Raw genomic sequence first — 19,804 nt, 5'->3', positions numbered from 1 at the left:
CAACCTTCTTCTTCTCTCTCGGGCTGAACACTTGATAATATAGTTCTCTCGACTCGTCACTTTGTGACCCCATGACCTGGTGTGATTATTGTAACCACACCCACCTAAATAACGTGACCCAACTCGACCACCGTGACGCCAAAATAATGCATACCCATCGCGTGATCTGGCAACGGTACACTAGCATAAAAGTTGCCGATGCGTAATTAAAATAGTTACGATAGTTACGGAAATATGTTTATCAAATATTGTTAGAAACACACCAACTGTGGTTCTCTTTGAGACATGGAATAGAGTAGGGATTGTCATTAAGAACTAAAAGTGTAGAAAAAGGTTGAATTGAACTGGATGGCGATAAGTGGAGTGTTGTGTGGTGAGCAAGGGGCCATCACAGTCAGTCGAGCACCACACCTGAGACTGTACGCACACAATTCATACCTGGTCTCTCGTGTACCTGCGTGCGTTAACGGTGCATTGCAACACGTATTCCCTGCATGTGTGTTTGTGAAGGGTTGTTTTGATATTCATGGAAGGTTTAGTATGGGTATTAGTGTATGTATCTTGGAGGGCGATTTAAAAGTGTGTGCATAACCAACCACTTGACCAGAAGAATCTGCGTGAAGTGTCTTGTGATCTACTGCTGTTCCTCCTCAACACTTGTCAGGAAGAGAAAAGTAACGTAGCAGAGGAACCGTCGAGTGTATTGGCAGTGTGTTTTTGTTGTTTGTGGTGTCGCTAGTAAGTGCGGGCGGAGGCCCCATGCGGTGCCAGCCTCCTTGGTGGAGCTGTGGCGGCTTCTGCCATCATCTCCTCCAGCGCCTTCGTCACCTCGGCCAAGACCGAACCTTTGAGGACTACCACCACGACGGAGGCGAGCTCGTCCTCGGTCAAGCCCCCCATCTGGAGTGATAATCGCTGCTGTAGTAGTAGCTGCAGCGGCAACAGCTACCAAGAAGATCGCGTTGGTGGGGGTGGGAGGGGGAGGAGAGGGCGGAGGCATACTAAGCAAGAAGTCAAGAAAGAGGAAGAGGTTGGGTGGTGTGGGTGGGCGGGTCTCGGGCGGGGCGGGGCGGCCTCCAGCTCGCCCTCTTCCAAGATATGCCCGGACAGCGCCGTGCCCTGCTTCATGTTCATGTTTCGCTCCAGGAAGAGCAATCTGGTGAAGCGAGCTTGGAAGGCACGGAAGATCGGGGTGTCCCTTACCAATGACCAACAACTTCTGCAGCGACAGGCGGAGCAGCAGCTGAAAGCCCCTGCCATGCAGCTGCTCCGCCGTCTGACAGAGTCCCAATTGGAATTACTGGTGGCTGCCTTGGAATCGGGGGGCGCTGATACTGGCGAGTGTATCCTGGTCCCTCGAAATGGAGAATCGGAAGGCGGAACGTTGGTCGGGGGAGAAAGGGGCGTCGATGGCATGGCATCTCCTGATAGTGCTAGCAGCAACGGCGAGGCGCCGGCATCCATGCCGCCTCCGCCCCCACACCTGTTGATGATGTGGTTGTGGCGATGGCCAGACTTATTCCATCAACATCAGCTCTCCTCCTCCTCCGCCTCCTCCTACCGCCAGGTCTCCCATCACCACCTCAGCAGCTATCAGCCAGAGCCTCCCAACGCCGCCCTTATCCAGAGCCTTCCTTGCTGCGCCGCCCGAAATGATCACGTGTATGTGTGTGCCAACCCTTACCATTGGGCCAGACTACTCTTAACAGGTAAGAAAAAATCTTTTGTCTAAACCATGAAACATTAAATGTGCCATGTATACGGCGGCCTAGGGATCAGTTATAGGCTGAAGCCTTTTGAACGTGCTTATATAATTTGTGATTCATTATGATCATTTCCTTACTTTGCCTAATTGTAATGGTATGTCACGAAAATAGTCTCTCTCTCTCTCTCTCTCTCTCTCTCTCTCTCTCTCTCTCTCTCTCTCTCTCTCTCTCTCTCCAATATGTATATACAGTATGTATGTGTGTGTGTATATCTAAGCCATAAACAATCATTGGTAACAACAAGAACAGATTATATTTTATGCATTTTTTTTAAATTTTACGATTGGTTCTTAAATGTTAGTGGAAAGCGTTCAAGGTAAAAGCCAAATAGCATTCAATATATTAGAGGTTTTTTAAATTGAAGCACTCTGGTATATAAATCATGTTATCGTAAATGTAAAAACGCCAACGCTTCAATTGGCTAATTCTAGAAAGTTCTCGACTAATTAGAAATGAATAAACTCTATGTTGTGAATTAAACGATTAGGTTGTTTTATTGTATTATAAAATAAACTCACTGGAAACTTGCAGGGAAATAGATTAGTATTCAACAGATTACAGGTGTTCTAAATCGAATCTCGTTGGTTTAGTAATGTGGAACTAAGAAGGATGATGTAACATTGCATGTAAAACTCTCTCTCTCTCTCTCTCTCTCTCTCTCTCTCTCTCTCTCTCTCTCTCTCTCTCTCTCTCTCTCCGTATATTCTTTCTTCCACCACTTCATCTCTTACTTACGGCACGTGCCACTCACGTACCAAGTCTATTACTGAAGGATTTATGCGGCCGGCCATTGCTGCTGCTTTTTTTCTTTCTTTTCTTTTTTTTTAAGTGGTGGATTGACATTCCCTTGGTCTGAGAAGGCTAGCGGAGGGAAGAGGTGGCGGCGGCTATTGTTCTTACATAAATGCTTAAAATTATTTTTGACCTTTACACTCCGTACTAGAACAGTTTAAAATAACGAATTTGCCCTAAGAGATTTATCTCAGAGATGTATTGGCTTTTACTTATTAAGTTATAGAGTATAGTTTTCATTGATTTTACTAGATATACCTTCAAATATAGCACGTGGAAATTCTGCATTATCGTAATTTTTAATGATAAAATTCCAGCATGCATTAAATTTTCTCTATGTGGTGTCATGTTCTTTATGCTTCCCTGTACAGAGATATCGTATTCACCTGTTGCATGTAGCTATCCCCGTGGCTCTCTCTCTCTCTCTCTCTCTCCTCTCTCTCTCCTCTCTCCTCTCTCTCTCTGTTTTCATGGTTGATTATTAATCGCTTTTCTAAGCAATGCTATTATTAACGGAATGCTTATCAATGTCAATATTTATAAGGGTAATGATATTTTTAAAGCCGCCCATAAGTGACAGAGGCAAGGGATATTTCAATACACTTGTCACATAATGCCAGAGACTATAGGAGAGGCAAATTTAATCAAGAGTCTAAGTCCCCCCCCCTCCCCACTGGGAGTAGGACCAGGTAGAACAAGACAATGACTGCAAAAAGCTTGACAGTTAAATTGATTGCTCGACCCCGTCCACCCTCTATCCCAATAGAAATTGGATTTTAAGAGGATTGGATCAGAGTGGTTGTTGGATTAGATTAAATAGATGGTTTATTTAATACTGACGGTATGTATTATTAAGGGTATAGAGGCCTATAGTGTGGGTCTCAATTATCGACTAAATAACTTCATGATTCTATCTCTAGCTTAGGATAGAGAAAGGCAATGTATTTTTCGGCTGATTAGTCCTTTATGTTTTGGATCTTAAGGAAAAAATAAATAACAATGCCCTGCTTTAAACAGTAGAGTCTCCAGTTAGACCCATTTGAAAATTAACTGTGCCAACGCGTAATTGGACCGCTATTCGCCAGAAGTCAGGTCTCACAGTTTAATTACTACGCTAAATGTCACGAATGTTTCATTTATATTTTATTTCTTGTGTATTTCTTCATTGCTGTTACAACCAAATTTTATGGAAGATTTATGTAGAATGATTTTTCAGTGTATAAATTGAGGAACGAGCTTAGCAGCATAAGCCTGTTTTCGAGATGCAAATGGCCAAGATTCTAATCCTTTCAAAGGTTTACTGAACAATCTGATAAATGTCTTTGAAGTAGATCCGGATTAGCAACTTGAAGCCCAGTAACTCGCTTTAGCTCGATGTTGAAGCATTGCTGAAGGTAGTATTTATAATTTTGGATTGCCATTTCCAGTGTCAAGCCTATACAGTTAGTTTGGTCAAGCATATGGCATAGTCAGCATAGTTCTTGCTAGGCTTAAGAGATGTTAGTTAGTTTCTGACACCTTATGCGTTTATATCGTGTAAGCAAATTCCTGCAGAGCTAGAAAAACTAAAGGAATTCATTCGCTTTGAGAAGGAATAGAATTGTAATCATCTGGAATCTTTGAGTTGCAGGGTAGGAATTTACCTAAATCGTTGGTACCCAAAAAAAGAAAAAAGAAAAAGAAAAACTGCTCAGCAGTTGAGAAAGCACTCGAATGTGCGGAAGATTTTTTTTCTAAGCGGGCTAACCAATGAAAAGAATTGGGTCACAAGGGAACAAGTGAAAGATCAGTCTATCTGAAACCATGTTTTCCAACCGTTAAGAAGAGGTTAAGGATTTGTCTTAAAATGACGGGTGCTGAGGAGATACACTTTGAGAGGTGGTGTAGAAAAATTAGAATATGCCTTGTTTAATTTCAGTCCTGCTAGATTTGCTGTTAACTAAACAAAGCCTACACTTTCATTATTGTAGTTGGTGAGGCACAAGGCCAACAAGGCACAATAACTTTTTCCCAAATTGTTCAATCCTTCACCATGGTCGCCATGACTTACATACGTCATTGCTAATCAACCTGAATGGGTTGCACTCTTATTTGAGAGTGAAATGCTTCAAGCTACATAACCCTAATCACTTTCTCGTAACTTCGATGCTAGATCTTGGGGAAAGACGTTTTAGCAAAATATATACTGAATATTTCAACTAGGAAAATTAAACCACTGATCGTCTACCGATCCAATAGAAGTATTAGAAAGGTGACTGGGTATTCATAAATTTTTATGACGTATTTAAGGCATCGACGTAGGCTTGTATTTCTAGGCCTATCACTCGCCAATTCACGAAAACATTAGGCCTATATCGGTATCTGCTTGGGTTAAAAAATCGTAGGTCTTAGCAATCTTATACTTGGAAACTTAGAGAACCAGGGTGGAAGTGTTGGCTGTAAAGGTTACACGAATTTGCCGATGGTTTTCAAGATAGACAATTGTATACTTGAATCGCCTGTTATTTTATGTAACAAAAGTGTATTTTGATAGTTACAATAACTATCTCACCGAAAAGGGTATATTCACTGCATCAAGTAAATACGTAACACGAAATAACTCCTGTACTATTTGCACTCTGTTTGTACCTAAATGGTTTGAGTAATTATAGGTTTGTCAACATTTCAAATTACAATGTCAATCATCCGATTTATCTAAACCACTGTATGTGATGAGTAATAAATGTATGCACTACTAACTTATATATATATATATATATATATATATTATATATATATATATATATATATATATATATATATATATATATATATATATTAGATAATATATATATATATATATATATATATATTAGATAATATATATATATATATTAGATATATATATATATATATATATATATATATATATATAATATATATATATATATTAGATATATATATATATATATATATATATATATATATATATATATATATATTAGATAATATATATATATATATATATATATATATATATATATATATATATATATATTAGATAATATATATATATATATATATATATATATATATATATATATATATATATATATATATTATATATATATATATATAAATATATATATATATATATATGAATGAGTGTACGCGATCCATCAAAAATTATTGTTAAATATTTAGATAGATGTGCACACACGTGTAACCACCCCTTCTCTCACCAAGGTGTGACTACTCTCCTTCTACCCGAGGAACACACACACACACACACATATATATATATATATATATATATATATATATATATATATATATATATATATGTGTGTGTGTGTGTGTGTGTGTATTTATATCCAGACACATGCTCTTTATTCTCTAGGGGTAGATGTATTTCTGCTTTTAAATTAGTCCTTAGTTGAGTGTAAGTCCAGAAATTTTTTGCTAATATATTCATTTCATATTTAGCATTTCAGGACATTATCTTCCATTTGCTGCAATTTTCACTCCCATTGGCCCGGGCAATTCGTTTTGAATGGCGTCCCATGCTCTTCTTTAACTTATTCCGTCAGGTAAATATCATGCTTAGCCGTTGGCTAGATTCTAGTTTTGCGAGTGTTCACGTTTTATTTAGGCTATTTCACTTGTGAAGGATCACTGTCTTCTATAATTTGAACTTAAATATTGAAGAATAATTAATGGTTTTTAATATATATTTTTTTTTTTTTTTTTTTTGTAAACTTTAGCATTACCAGAGCTTAGATTTACTCCTGATCTTATGTATAAAGTTACTGAACGCGCGCTGTCGCACAGTGGTAAAGGATATGATGCCAGTTCAATATATCCTGTCAACTCGTTGTGGATTAATATATCATCTTCCATAACATTTTATACCTGTCTCGAAAAGGAATTCAATGTAGACTCTTGTGGGAATCAAAGTAGTTGTTTCAGTGGTTTCGAGTAAAGTTTTTATCCGTCGTATGCTTTGTTAACTGAAATAAAAGTTCTTTCGCATACTTAATCTCATGCTTAACGCTGGCTCACTGTAGTGTCTAGCCCAACATCAAGTCAAACTTGAAACCTGATCGTTTCAGAACTGGGCAATATGTTCCTTATGTGCACACAATACACGGTAGGTGGGTGGTCGTGGTGCCACCTTTCCCCACATGGATTAGGAGGGGGAAGAGGTGAATAGTACGGTAAGGGAGGGAACTTGGAAGGGGAGTTATGATGGGAGCAGTGTGTGGTCGAGAAGGGTAGGGAGGACTGGGTTGCTCTTATCGGCAGTGTCCATCTTCCGTCGGGTTACCCGACAGTCTGTTGCCGTTCCTTCTTCTCCTCCTATTAGGTCGGCCTTAAGCTCAGAGTATGAGATGCTTCAAGCGTATTATGCTTAAAGAAGGGTTACGTTTAGATTGGAAGTTTCAAGTCTACTACTGGAGGGTATTTTGGGGATGGGTGTATGATAAAGAAGACTTAGCCTATTAGTTGGAGGTTATCGATAGCCTTTAAGGAGAAGAGGGAAGTATTATAATTCCTTGTGATTCTTACATTGTAACATGTTAAACACCCGGCTTATTTTACTTAATTAACAAAAGCAAGAGCTGCGTAAGAAGTGATAAAAGACCAAAGGTAACAAGAATAAATAAGATTTGAAGTGTTTTGTATTGACTTTCGGGATACTTAACTGTGTTAACTTTAAATGATGAGACATGCATGAAAAAAAACGATGCTAGTAATGTCTACAGTATGTTTATGTTCTATTTCATTGCAAGAATTGAAATAAAAAAATCGCTTAACACCAAGAGTAGTATATGAAAACTTTCTGTTGATTTGAAGCAGCTGGGCTCTCTCTCTCTCTCTCTCTCTCTCTCTCTCTCTCTCTCTCTCTCTCTCTCTCTCTCTCTCTCTCTCTCTCTCGCAAGGATAATGGTCGCCTTAAAGATCAACATGACCTAAGCGTCAGTCAATTTCAAGTCTTACTTAAAAATGATCAGATATCAAGAGGCCCCAGATTGACACCCAAGTTCTCTGAAGCTTTCGATAATGGTGTTTCCATGTGGAAATCGTACGTTGTATCATCTTGGTCATGAACGCTCATTTGAAATGCTATTTTCTGATGATTCTCATGTCTCGTCAAATTAAAAGTTTCGAGAAATCCGTGTCGTTTTGAAATTCACTGGATAAGTAGTAGTAATGGAAAGAGAAGAAATAATGTCTTTAATGGCGACTTAATGAAACCCAATTTGCTGGCAATTCTTCATCAAGTAAAATATAATAATGGGGTCCACTGGGATGTTGAGAACACTTTATATAGTGAAAGCCTGTGTGCTAGATGAGTGGCATTGATCTGCTCAGCCAAGCATATATATGGTTAAGTAATGGTTTCCTTATTTTACGAAGCAAGTTCAAGGAAAAGGTGCAAGGTGTTGCCACGCAGTTTTAAGAAAATGAGGAACAAATTTAACGTTTAAGACATTTTCTTTCTTTCTTTCTTTCTAGAGAGAGAGAGAGAGAGAGAGAGAGAGAGAGAGAGAGAGAGAGAGAGAGAGAGAGAGAGAGAGAGAGAGAGAGAGAGAGAACTTTTCAAACTAAGCGATGACCAAGATAATTTTTAAACTCAAAATGTTGAACACTTAGGCTGTTAAGTAAAGTAAAACTGTCCTCTATTCTCTAACTGCTTCCTTTCTTCCTGTGTATTTTAGTTCATAGCGCAACTGTCGAGTTCCCCAGCCTTAGTTTCAGCTGCACATCAGCACCCAGAGGCGTGCAATATGAATCAAATTCATAATTCCATCCATAACACTGTCAAACCCAACCTAGAACTCTCATTAGATGCTCTGTATACCTGCGCCAGCCACGATTAAATTGTAAATCAACTTTGGTAGATAGTTCGCAACTTCCTATATATATATATATATATATATATATATATATATATATATATATATAGATAGATAGATAGATAGATAGATAAATAGATAGAGGAAGGAAGAGAAGACGAGGGATTGACGAACTAAGAAAGTTTGTGGGCCTGGACTGGCACAGAAAGACCATAAACAGATACGAGTGGAAGGACATGTCTGGCGCCTTTGTTCTGCAGTGGACTAGTAAGTGCTGCTGCTGCTGATATATATATATATATATATATATATATATATATATATATATATATATATATATATATATATATATATATATATATATATATATATATATATATATATCAACAGTAACAAAATACAATATCTATACAATAACAAAATTGTTTACTTTTAATTGTAATTCTAAGAGAACCAATTTTCGGCGATCCTTATTATGGACGAATTTTTAACTCGACGTAGCACGACATATCTAAATCTCGTGCCGGGTATGACATCATTACTTTAAATAACCAGTTCAAACAGTACCCTTATACACTTGGGTAAGGTCCTTGACAAAGCAATCTTCGACCCCCAGATGGATGGACCTATTCTTGTAGATCTACGGGTATTTCTCTTTCTTGATCGCGTTCGAGATATAACTGAAACGATCGAGCAATGGTGAGGAGTTATAATGTGTCCATATTGAGTTCCTGGTATCTGTTAGTATAACATAAAGTATGTGCATGTGTAGATCTCAAGTTATGAGTGGAGGAAATATGTAAAAAATTGATATTTTGAGAGAAATTCAAACAGAGTAGCGTTTAGTCGGCTCTTTAAAAGAGTAATCTTCCAAGTTTGTTGTATGTAATCATACATTTGTATTATTCATTATTATAAAACGAAAGGTTATAAGGATGTATAGTAGAAAGAAAAATAATAAAAAAGCTACGAGCAATATTTCGAAATATGCCAGTTTTAAAAATATTGGTTTGGAATTGTAAATCTTGGGTTAGAAGAGGAATTGTTTTACACAGTGAAATAAGGAAAGTTTCGACTCATTAAATGGAGTTATTAAATTGCATAGCAGAATTTCAGGGATGGCCTTGTTTCATTTTCATGAAAAAAAAAAGATGGTATGATCTTTGCCCAATAAATTTTGGTTTTAGTCTTATGTTCTTTTATGAAATGTCGAAGTTTTGTAAAGTATCCCTGAACAATTAGTCCTCCAGCAGATAGCCTACTTCGTACTTTCTGGCTCTAGTAAGAGACCTCAAAATGCTCATCTAAGAAGCCTCGTTCAGCTAACCATTAGAATTATAAGAAAATTTCTTGCTCTTTCTTTATACCTTAATATGAAAGCAAGTAGTGTAATTAGGATAAATGGAAATGAAATAATGTTCTAAAGTGTGATGAATCAGACGAATTGGCTGAGGGTACAAGAAAGCAATATTGCATCAAAATTATTGTTAGAGGTCCTTGAGTTAGTTATTCCATTGCGTGGCAAGCGCTCGTGAACATCGCCTTCACTTTGGCTTCAACTGTTGTCATAGGCTCCCAAAAGTACTGCACACTTTGTGGTAAATTAGTCTGTTTACTCTCATGTAATCTAGAGCTGATATCAGATAATCGTATTGAATTATGCCCTTGTGTAATTTCGTACAAATATGTTTATATCCGTAGTCGTGTTTCCTGCGTGTGCCATGTATCAATTTCCCACGGGTAATTTAGTCTTCTCAGCGAATTACATCCGGTATCCTCTTCCGTTCTACAGCATCGGATTGATATCGCATGTGTTGTTTTTATAAACGTATCGACATAGTCACGGTTTCTTTCAATTTGAAAAGGTTTTTCATTTATGTAATGTAACACCCGTGTTATAAAATCAAAGTACGGCATATTTCCGCATTTTTTGTTTTATCTCTCTCTCTCTCTCTCTCTCTCTCTCTCTCTCTCTCTCTCTCTCTCTCTCTCTCTCTCTCTCTCTCTCTCTCTCTCATATATTACACACACACACACACACACATATATATATATATATATATATATATATATATATATATATATATATATATTTATATATATATATATATATATATATATATATATATATATATATATATATATATATATATATATATATATTTGCAAACCTTATATTTTCCTGTTTTTAATACTGAAAGCAATTGAGTTTGATTGTACATGGGCTTATGATTCTTAGCTGACCTAAGGAATAAATGTCTAACATCGAATGAAAAAAATTGAGAAAAATTCAAAGTTATTACAATACGTTAAGGGGCGACAGTGAAAGATATACCGCTTCTCGTGTAATGAGGCATTCGATGGGTCTTGAGGGAAGCTAATTGGCAAGACACCGTTGCAAATGAGTCCTTCCCCGTTGGGGGTTTTAGTGTTTTCATGGGCTTGGTAGATGTTCCGTCGGCTGCTACAAAGCATTTTGCTTTACCTCTGTTTACGCATCCTATCCTCCGTTTTGCATTCAGCCTCTTTTAACTTAATAGTGCAACTGCGTAGATGAATGGCCTCCCCAGCCCAGTTCCTGTCCACGTGGTCCAAATTCATACAATCAATCCCAAAGAATTTACGGGTTTTAGGAGTTGTGGAAGGTCAAGAAATTTGGGTGATATTAATTTCTTTAGGACCGTGATAGCTGATATTAGTTATGATAACGGTAATGGAAGACAGGGATGAGGATGGAGCAGTCATCCGACAAGAACATTTCTTGTGGCTAGTTTTATCACCCTAGATTATTGTCCCTTATTTTGGTCCTATTAGATTTTTTCTTAATTAAGAGTTCACATTACAATGTGTCGTACTAAAATCAGCTATAGCTGTGAACATACAATTGAGAATATGAACATCATGTGGCCCACAGCTTAATGAGGCTCCTCCCTTCCCCTTTTGCATTGTATGGTGACTTAGAGTTGCTTCATAATTCATTTTCATTTTACCGAATGAATAGATTTTTTTTCCCGTAAATCTTGTTAAACCGGTATTGTTTACCCTGGCAGCTTTTAGCTGCGGGTTTCGCAAACACAAGTAGACTTCGTCTGGCGACTTTTTTCTCTGGTTTTAGCTCTTGTGAAAGTGTGATGACGTCAGGTGTGCCTCATGATTTATCTTTAGTCGGTATCAGTAGTGTGTAGTAGAGACTTCTATTAGGCTTGAAGGTCTTGTTAAACGTCGACTTTTTTTATGGAACCATTTCTACAGTATGCAATTTTAAATTTTAATTTGGACTACTCTCTCTCTCTCTCTCTCTCTCTCTCTCTCTCTCTCTCTCTCTCTCTCTCTCTCTCTCTCTCTCTCTCTCTCTCTCTCTCTCTCAGGGTGGAATTTTAAATTGAAGATACGTGCCAAAGTCACCCTTCGTTATCGCTCTGTGTTATGAAATACACGTCTAGTCTGGCCATTACAGAGCTATGGTAACATATTGTTTGTTTTTTGTCTCTTAACTATACATATTAGATTTTATCATATGTTTAATTTTTCCGATTTGTGCTTACGGCTGACTCTTCAGTGTCATGTGACCTTGGGTTTGGTATGGTCTAGACATATTGTTTTACAAGCCAGTTTTGTGGAGGATTTCCCGATTGGTTCAACAATTTGTGATCCACTGCAGGAGTCACTGTAAGTAGTAGGTGTGCGCGTTAATGCCTGTTCAATGTTCTTTTTTTTTATTGAGTGATCTCATAATGCATATATCGTTTAATGGCAATCAAGTTAGTCGTGTGGGGCCTGAAAATATGGCCAGTAGTGAAACGCATTAATTTTCTACTATTTTGAACTTGATGACCTTGTACAAAACAGGTGTGCGAGGTAGGGGGTGGGATGGGGTTGTGATTGAGGTATGGGAATACCTGGTGGCCCACCAACCCACTCTCACCCTCTCTTTCCAATCAAGGTGAATCCCTTCCACTTCTAAAATCTTGGCAATCTCCATTGCTGGACCACCGTCTCGTCCCGTCTTGAAATGAATGAGGGGCAGATATCATAATGTGCGGAATGTTGCTGTTATCTTCCCTCCGCCCTCAACCAGTTATCGACGCCCCTCCCTCTCCAGTGGAAAATGAATTGAGGGGCGAAGTGCATGTAGGCACTGGCCTCGTGCATCCTCGCACCTACCCCTCCCCCCTCCATCACGAAGAATGAATGAAGTGGTGAACTCGAACCGCATTATGTGGATGTTGCTCCCTTCCAGGTATCTTACTAGATCGCTAAAGCTTCGGTGTGGCCGAATGGAGAGGTTCGTTGAGCAGGGTGGATAGAACCAGCCCTGTATTTTCTTGCCTTTTGTCTTGAGAGAATATGGTTGCGCCTAATCACAGGTCATGGCATAATTGCGGTTAACGCTTACATGATCGCATAGGTACATAAAATGCAGATTTCTTTCCGAGATACTCTTGTGTGTGCCCGGTTCTGTGTAGCTTTTTGTAAGCAGATACTAATGTATGTAACCCCGCAGGTTAGAAATGGGAACCTGCTGTTCTTGCTTTAGTGTAATGTGTTTCCTACGGTTTTTGCTAGACTTTCTGGTTGATTAACTTGAAACTCATTGACATAGGTCATTGAAAGGATATTTATTTATAAGGTTGTTATTAGACTTTTGTCTATTATAACTTGATTGAGAGAAGGGAAGAGAGAAAAGTTGAAAAAATTATGATAGGTGCTTCGTCAAGATATATGCCCTTATATATGGGTAAAATAATGAGACCCTCTAGAAAGTAATTACTTCATTGTGTCAAATGAGTGGTCAAATATTCTTCCTCAAGTTTACTACAAACATTGGCATATGAATTATTATGACGGTGTGCCCTAGATAGAAAGTTTAGTCACTACCAGTACCTAACACGGATTATTATTATTATTATTATTATTATTATTATTATTATTATTATTATTATTATTATTATTTTATTTTATTTGTCATTATCCATTTCCCTTTTATTACAGTATAAATTTACTTGACCTGTAAGCTCAAATGATCTTTCCTGATATTTTTGTATGTATCTAGACGATTCATGAAACTTTGGCGTCAACTCCTGATTCTTCAGAACCACGGGACACTTTTTAACCAAATTTGGCTCTAGACAAGATGATAACTTGAAAATAGTAAAATGGACTTGGGTGTTGTAAACATCTAATATAGAACTATATACAGTACCATTCCAGAAATCACAAACCTGACATGAAACCTTCCTTGTTTAGTTTAAAGGTCATCCAAATACTATTCCCTTTCTCCGTCTCCAAGTTTGGCCCACACGTATCGCAGTTTTATATGGGAACTCATAGGACAGATCTCTGCCATACATTCGTTAGTGTAACATGTTACCCGAGGTAGGTAGTTTGCTCACGAACCTCTTGTTCAAAGTAGGCAGCCTTTTATATTGAACTAAGGAAAGCGTATAGTCCATTAGATTGGGTAGGGAGTTTTCCCAGTGTAGAAGGGATGGGTAAAAATTGAATTAATGGATAGAACAGTAAATCCAATACACAACAATTGAGCTAAATCTTGAGACGGTAATGTATACAAAAGTTTTGTGAAGCAACTATCCAGTGGAGCAAGGCAAAATACAATGCTATTTAGAGCATCAGTGCAACAAGCAAGAAACAACATTATTAGTGTCAGTAGGAAAACCGTTTCGTTGTTCAACGGAATGCCTCTCAGACTTGGGCAGTATGGAAGCTGGTACTAAGCAAAGAACGTATCACACGTTTTATTTAATGGGGCAATAGAATTTTTTTTTCTTTTTTTTCATAGCTGGTCTTGTTTTCATATAAGATTGCTTTTAGATTTTCATTAAAAACAGAAATTTTTATGAAATTTTATATTTTAAATGGATGTAGGGATCCATAGCTATTGGTCAGAATTGACCTCTCTCATTTCTGCTGGTCTTGCTTCGATTATGCTTAAGATCTTTTCTAGAATGATAATATTTCTTGTGAAAAGCAAGTAGGGTTGTTGGTAAAATTAATTGGACTTGCGTTTTTTATAGTCCTCATCTATTAAAGATCTTGAAACTTTTCATTTTCTTTAAGAAACCCATTAAAATCGTTCTAAAACCAGTAATGTGTTTTAATTGAGGAGTCGGATGGATAGTACACGGAAACTTTATTTCCCATACTTCATTGATAAGGTTGGTTGGAAAAGGCGATGAAGGACATGGTGTAAAATTTAGTAGTTTTGAAATTATTTTGATTTTAGATATTGTATCTTCGGATACAACTGCGACGTGGGAGCTAATAGATTTTGACTGCTTTGTTCTCCAGGAAGATTGTGGTACATGATTCATAATTAAATAAATTAAGATTACCGCTGACGGAGAATTGGGTCTGCATTATGCGGTTAATCAAATGCTTAACGTTTTGAATATTACTGTCTGAAAGGCTATTGGACGAATATTTATAAATTGGATGCGTGTCTTCTTCATTTGTGAAGTCGTTTGTTTATATTTTTTGTAGCGACAGATGGCACTTGATCTGGGAAGATAATGAGATGAACAGAGCGGAGGCAAAGTAAGCCGACCAAGTCTCCAACTGAACCTTCGTGTTTTAGTGGGGTTTGTAGGTGGATTCGGGGTAGTCTTACGGGGTGGGAAGGGGCCGGTAGCTCTGGATAAGGCCTGAAAGGAAGGGAATAAGTTTCTAACAAATGTTGAGAACTGGTAGTGGTTGCTCCTGAATGTCTTAGGCCTAGTATTGATGGCATTGGGTAGGCCTAACCTAGTCAGTGTCTTGGGATGCCTCGTAGATAAAATTTGAAAAACATTAGCATTACGAATGTTGTTATTTTAGAGTTAGAAATAACATAATGAAATTGTATTGGAATTAAAATGACTAAGGCAAAGTTTCCATAAATATTATTTAAGGTTCGTCTTTACGGTTTCTTCCTGAAAAATCATTCGATAAATCATCCCAGTTGACGGTGTTGAAGTTGAACATCGACGATATTGGCAGTCGGGACTCGGGAAGCGCAGTTGTGTTGTGTGTGTGTGTGTGTGTGTGTGTGTGTGAGAGAGAGAGAGAGAGAGAGAGAGAGAGAGAGAGAGAATTGCGTAGAATTTATTTGTGCTCTGTAATATAAAATACCTTGCAATGAATTTCTAATAGAAATCCCCCTGTCAAACATGGACACCTAACATTGAATTTGCCTAATGCAGTACACCGTTTTGGGCTACGCATCACACATCAGGTAGCCTAATCCATTTAGCAATGGATGTTCACTGATTGACAATTATTTCTATGGTAGTTATCTGTTTTTGTGTCAATGTTCTCTCGAATTGATAGCCTGCATATCATCTCTTAATGCCATCTATAGTGATTCCGTATGAATTCCGTATGAATAGTTGTATTTTTTTATGACGGCTTAATATTTATATAAATGGAATAATCTGAGGAGTTGCAGATTAAACAGATTTCTTTTGAAAGTTATGGTGCAATAGAAGGGATTGTGAACACAAGACAGGATAGTTGATAACTATTTACAGTAGTTAGATAGTGCAAGCCAAGGGAAACTATTAAGATTTGTAGCAACGTTGTGTTGGTAGGAAAAACTGAGCTGGAATGAGATGTACAAGAAAAAAGAAAAAATATTCAGTTTGAATGTTGAAATGAAAAAGAAGTTGGTTCATATTTAAACTATTTAGTGAAAATGTGAGAATGGAAGAGTGAAGGTTGGTATAGATTATTGTTTGTCCGTAATGTATGGAATGGTCGAGGAGATCATGTGGTGGAGTTATTGAAAGGGGTGAACCTGAAGCCACGGTTTTGAGACGCCAGTCGAGCAGTGTCTGTAGGTTGAGTTCATTATAGGCTACTCAGAGAAACTATATGGAGATTTTCTGTATTGGGAGTATGTATGCATACATAGAGTATATGTGTACATACATTATATATATATATATATATATATATATATATATATATATACATATATATATATATATATATATATATATATATATATATATATATATATATATATATATATATATATATATATATACACACAGTATATATTAATTGCTAGGGCTACAACTCTAGTTGAAAAAAGAGGATGCTATAAGCCCAAGGCCTCTAACAGGGAAAATAGCCCAGTGAGGAAAAGAAACAAGAAAAAATAAAATATTTTAAGAACAGTAACAACATTAAAAGAAATATTTCCTATATAAACTATTAAAACTTAAACAAAACAAGAGGAAGTGAAATTAGATAAAACAGTGTGCCCGAGTGTACCCTCATACAAGAGAACTACAGCCCAAGACAGTGGAAGACCATGGTACAAAGGTTATGGCACTACCCAAGACTAGAAAACAATTATTAATTCGTAGATACTTTTATATATATATATATATATATATATATATATATATATATATATATATATATATATATATATATATATATATATATATATATATATGGGTGTACAATTATCGATATATCACATATTTATTCGCACACTTTTTATTTGTTTGTATATGTGTTTATTGGCACACGTGCATATATATTTATCACGTAATATAAATATTTTTAGTATGTAATATTCATGGCCCTTGAATTGGAAATAGTTATGAAATAAATTCAGTAGAAAGTGAAGGAGGTTATCGTGTAGGTACGGCCAAAATTTATATGTACCCAAGTGCGTGTAATAGCTTGTCTCTGAGTGTGGGGAAAGAGAGATAAAGAAAGGAGAGAAATATGACATTTCATAATCTTTTAAAGGGTACGATATACTCTTTATTTGCCTTATAGTTTGTTGTGGGTTTTTAATGGCCATAATTTGCAGGTTTTGTCCATGTTGTTATCAATGATAGTTGGATACGAGTGGCTGTGGTGATGTTTGGCCGAAGCCGTTCTGTTAGTAGGATACAAACATGAATACTCGGTGTCTGTAAGGTGCCATGCTAAATATAGATGGTGCAACCCATGGAAGGAGAGGCTGTTACTTCTCTTGCTGCTGCTGCTGCTGCGGCTTGGGTATTAAGCAATGTTCTACTATCGTCCCAGACACCGCCATCATGGAATTTGCAATGAGGAAATTTGCAACTCTTCGCTCTTGGCTACTTAATGTATTCTCTTCTTTTCGAAAGAGAATATATAATTTCATTTGACCATCATGTTAAACCATTTCTTTTAGTACAGTGTCTAAATACAATATATGCGTCGATTTCACAATGGTGTAGCCGTGTTAAGTTAGTTATCTGATTCAGTGGTGTAACTTCACAATAGCTTATTTTTTGTATTATTTGGATATATTCTATTATTCGTTGTGTGAATGCTGTCTTCCAGTATAACGATCCATTGTTATTTCTCTCTTCTGTATTATAATGAAGCATGTTTGTAAGCGACGTATGTATTTGCTTTTTTCATGTTTTTCATTTGTAGAGGTCCCATCCTCATCCTAGTCTCTGTTGATTTGCATTTCTGCCCCTCGCTTAAATCTGTTAGATATGCTCTGTAAGTTATCAACTTGAAACTTTTGGAAAAACACGCGCAAGGGTTTTATGTTGGTGTTGGTCGCAAGGAAAACTTACCGAACAGATTTCCATTAGTTAATCCTCTATAGAAGCCCAACTGATGAATGTATCATTCAAGTTTTAGCTAATTCTGGTTCCCAGCTCTTGCAATATTCTGGCAACGCCATTGTTAACAATGTATGGGTTTTCAGTCGTTTAAATGCCTTATAGCTGGCTTTACGAGTGGGTTCAGATACCATGTGTGTATGTGTAGTATACGTGTACAGTACATATATACTATACATATATTTTGATGTATATTACAATAATATATGTTAACATACCGGTGTGTATATTTATATATATGTATATTATATATATAAATATATATATATATATATATATATATATATATATATACTGTATATGTATATGTTTAATATACATATATGTGTGTGTATATATATATATATATATATATATATATATATATATATATATATATATATATATATATATATATAAAATTCTTTCCTGACACGTTCAGTGGCATTTCCATATGCTTGACTACTGTGAGTGTGGATGTGTGCACAATTATCTGAATATTTAGACGTAATTTTTTGACAGCTCGGGTACACTACTATGTATGTATATATATATATATATATATATATATATATATATATATATATATATATATATATATATATATATATATATATATATATATATATATATATACCTGGTATATATAATATATATACATATCATAAATATATATATATATATATATATATATATATATATATATATATATATATATATATATATATATATATATATATATATATATATACATATATTCAAATAAGCCATATATATTTTGATATATTAATGTCTGGATTCTCTTAACGACCTCGGGATCAGAGCCCCAGGCGAAATCTCACAAAGACAAGAGCTTGGCTCCGGCCGGGAATCGAACCATGGTCGGCAAGCTTATATAGACAGTGACTATATCAGCTTGCCGACCAGGGTTCGATTCCCGGCCGGAGCCAAGCTCTTGTCTTTGTGAGATTTCGCCTGGGGCTCTGATCCCGAGGTCGTTAAGAGAATCCAGACATTAATATATCAAAATATATATGGCTTATTTGAATATGAAAAACACGTAAAAATGTGCAAAATTTATCATATACATATATATGTTTATGTATAGAATTATATATGTGTATATTTATATTTGTTTCTATATAAATGTATATATAAATCCATGTATTTTTGTATATACTGTATATGTATATATCTAATTATATATATATATATATATATATATATATATATATATATATATATATATATATATATATATATATATATATATATATATATAGGCCTATATATGAATGTATAATTTAATGTGTAGCCTACCGAGTACATAAACATTCGTACTTGATAGTGAAATTGTGTAATAGTATAGACGTAGGGCATTATCCCTGTTGTACTGCAGCACTGAATGGCCCCCTCGGCCCGATTACAGGGCGATATATATGAAGAATTCACGAATACCGTTCCTATATGTTTATCAAAGCATTGTGTCAACATTTGCTCTTGCATATCTCATTCCTTGTGGTTTTGCGAATTTAGTTGAAAATTGCTACCAAGTTTTTGGCCGTTTTCTATCTAGAATGCCGTGTGTTAAATATTTTCAGTCATGGCAGAAGTTTTTGTCCCTCATCGTATTGGAGGTAGTACTATTTAAAAGGGCCTTAGCTCCTGGAGGCATCGAACGGATGTCGATTGCCCTGGTCGAATAGATGGCGTATGTCTGCCCTACTTATTACATTATCTCAAGTGGTTTGACTTCTGGTGATATTTTGTTGAAATTGGAAATTTTCATATTTCCGTGCTTCGG

The 19,804-nt window shown here is 36.2% G+C and overlaps 1 protein-coding gene across 2 annotated transcripts in view; it reads left to right on the top strand.

Moving 5' to 3' along the window:
• The first annotated feature begins 336 nt into the window (after positions 1-336).
• Positions 337-19,804, top strand: part of Dad (Daughters against dpp) — a 184,496-nt gene continuing 165,028 nt past the window's right edge. The window contains exon 1 of one of the 2 annotated variants that reach the window (XM_068378750.1): positions 337-1,709. In XM_068378750.1, coding sequence (XP_068234851.1) covers positions 1,127-1,709 — 583 coding nt within the window. In that variant the 5' untranslated portion in view covers positions 337-1,126. The remainder of the gene's footprint in view (positions 1,710-19,804) is intronic. The other variant, XM_068378751.1, reaches the window with a different exon arrangement.

This window comes from Palaemon carinicauda, chromosome 8 (assembly GCF_036898095.1).
Source record: "Palaemon carinicauda isolate YSFRI2023 chromosome 8, ASM3689809v2, whole genome shotgun sequence".
NCBI lineage: Eukaryota > Metazoa > Arthropoda > Malacostraca > Decapoda > Palaemonidae > Palaemon > Palaemon carinicauda.
The sequence above is the reverse complement of the archived record's forward strand: the minus strand, read 5'-3'. Positions and strand labels throughout refer to the sequence as shown.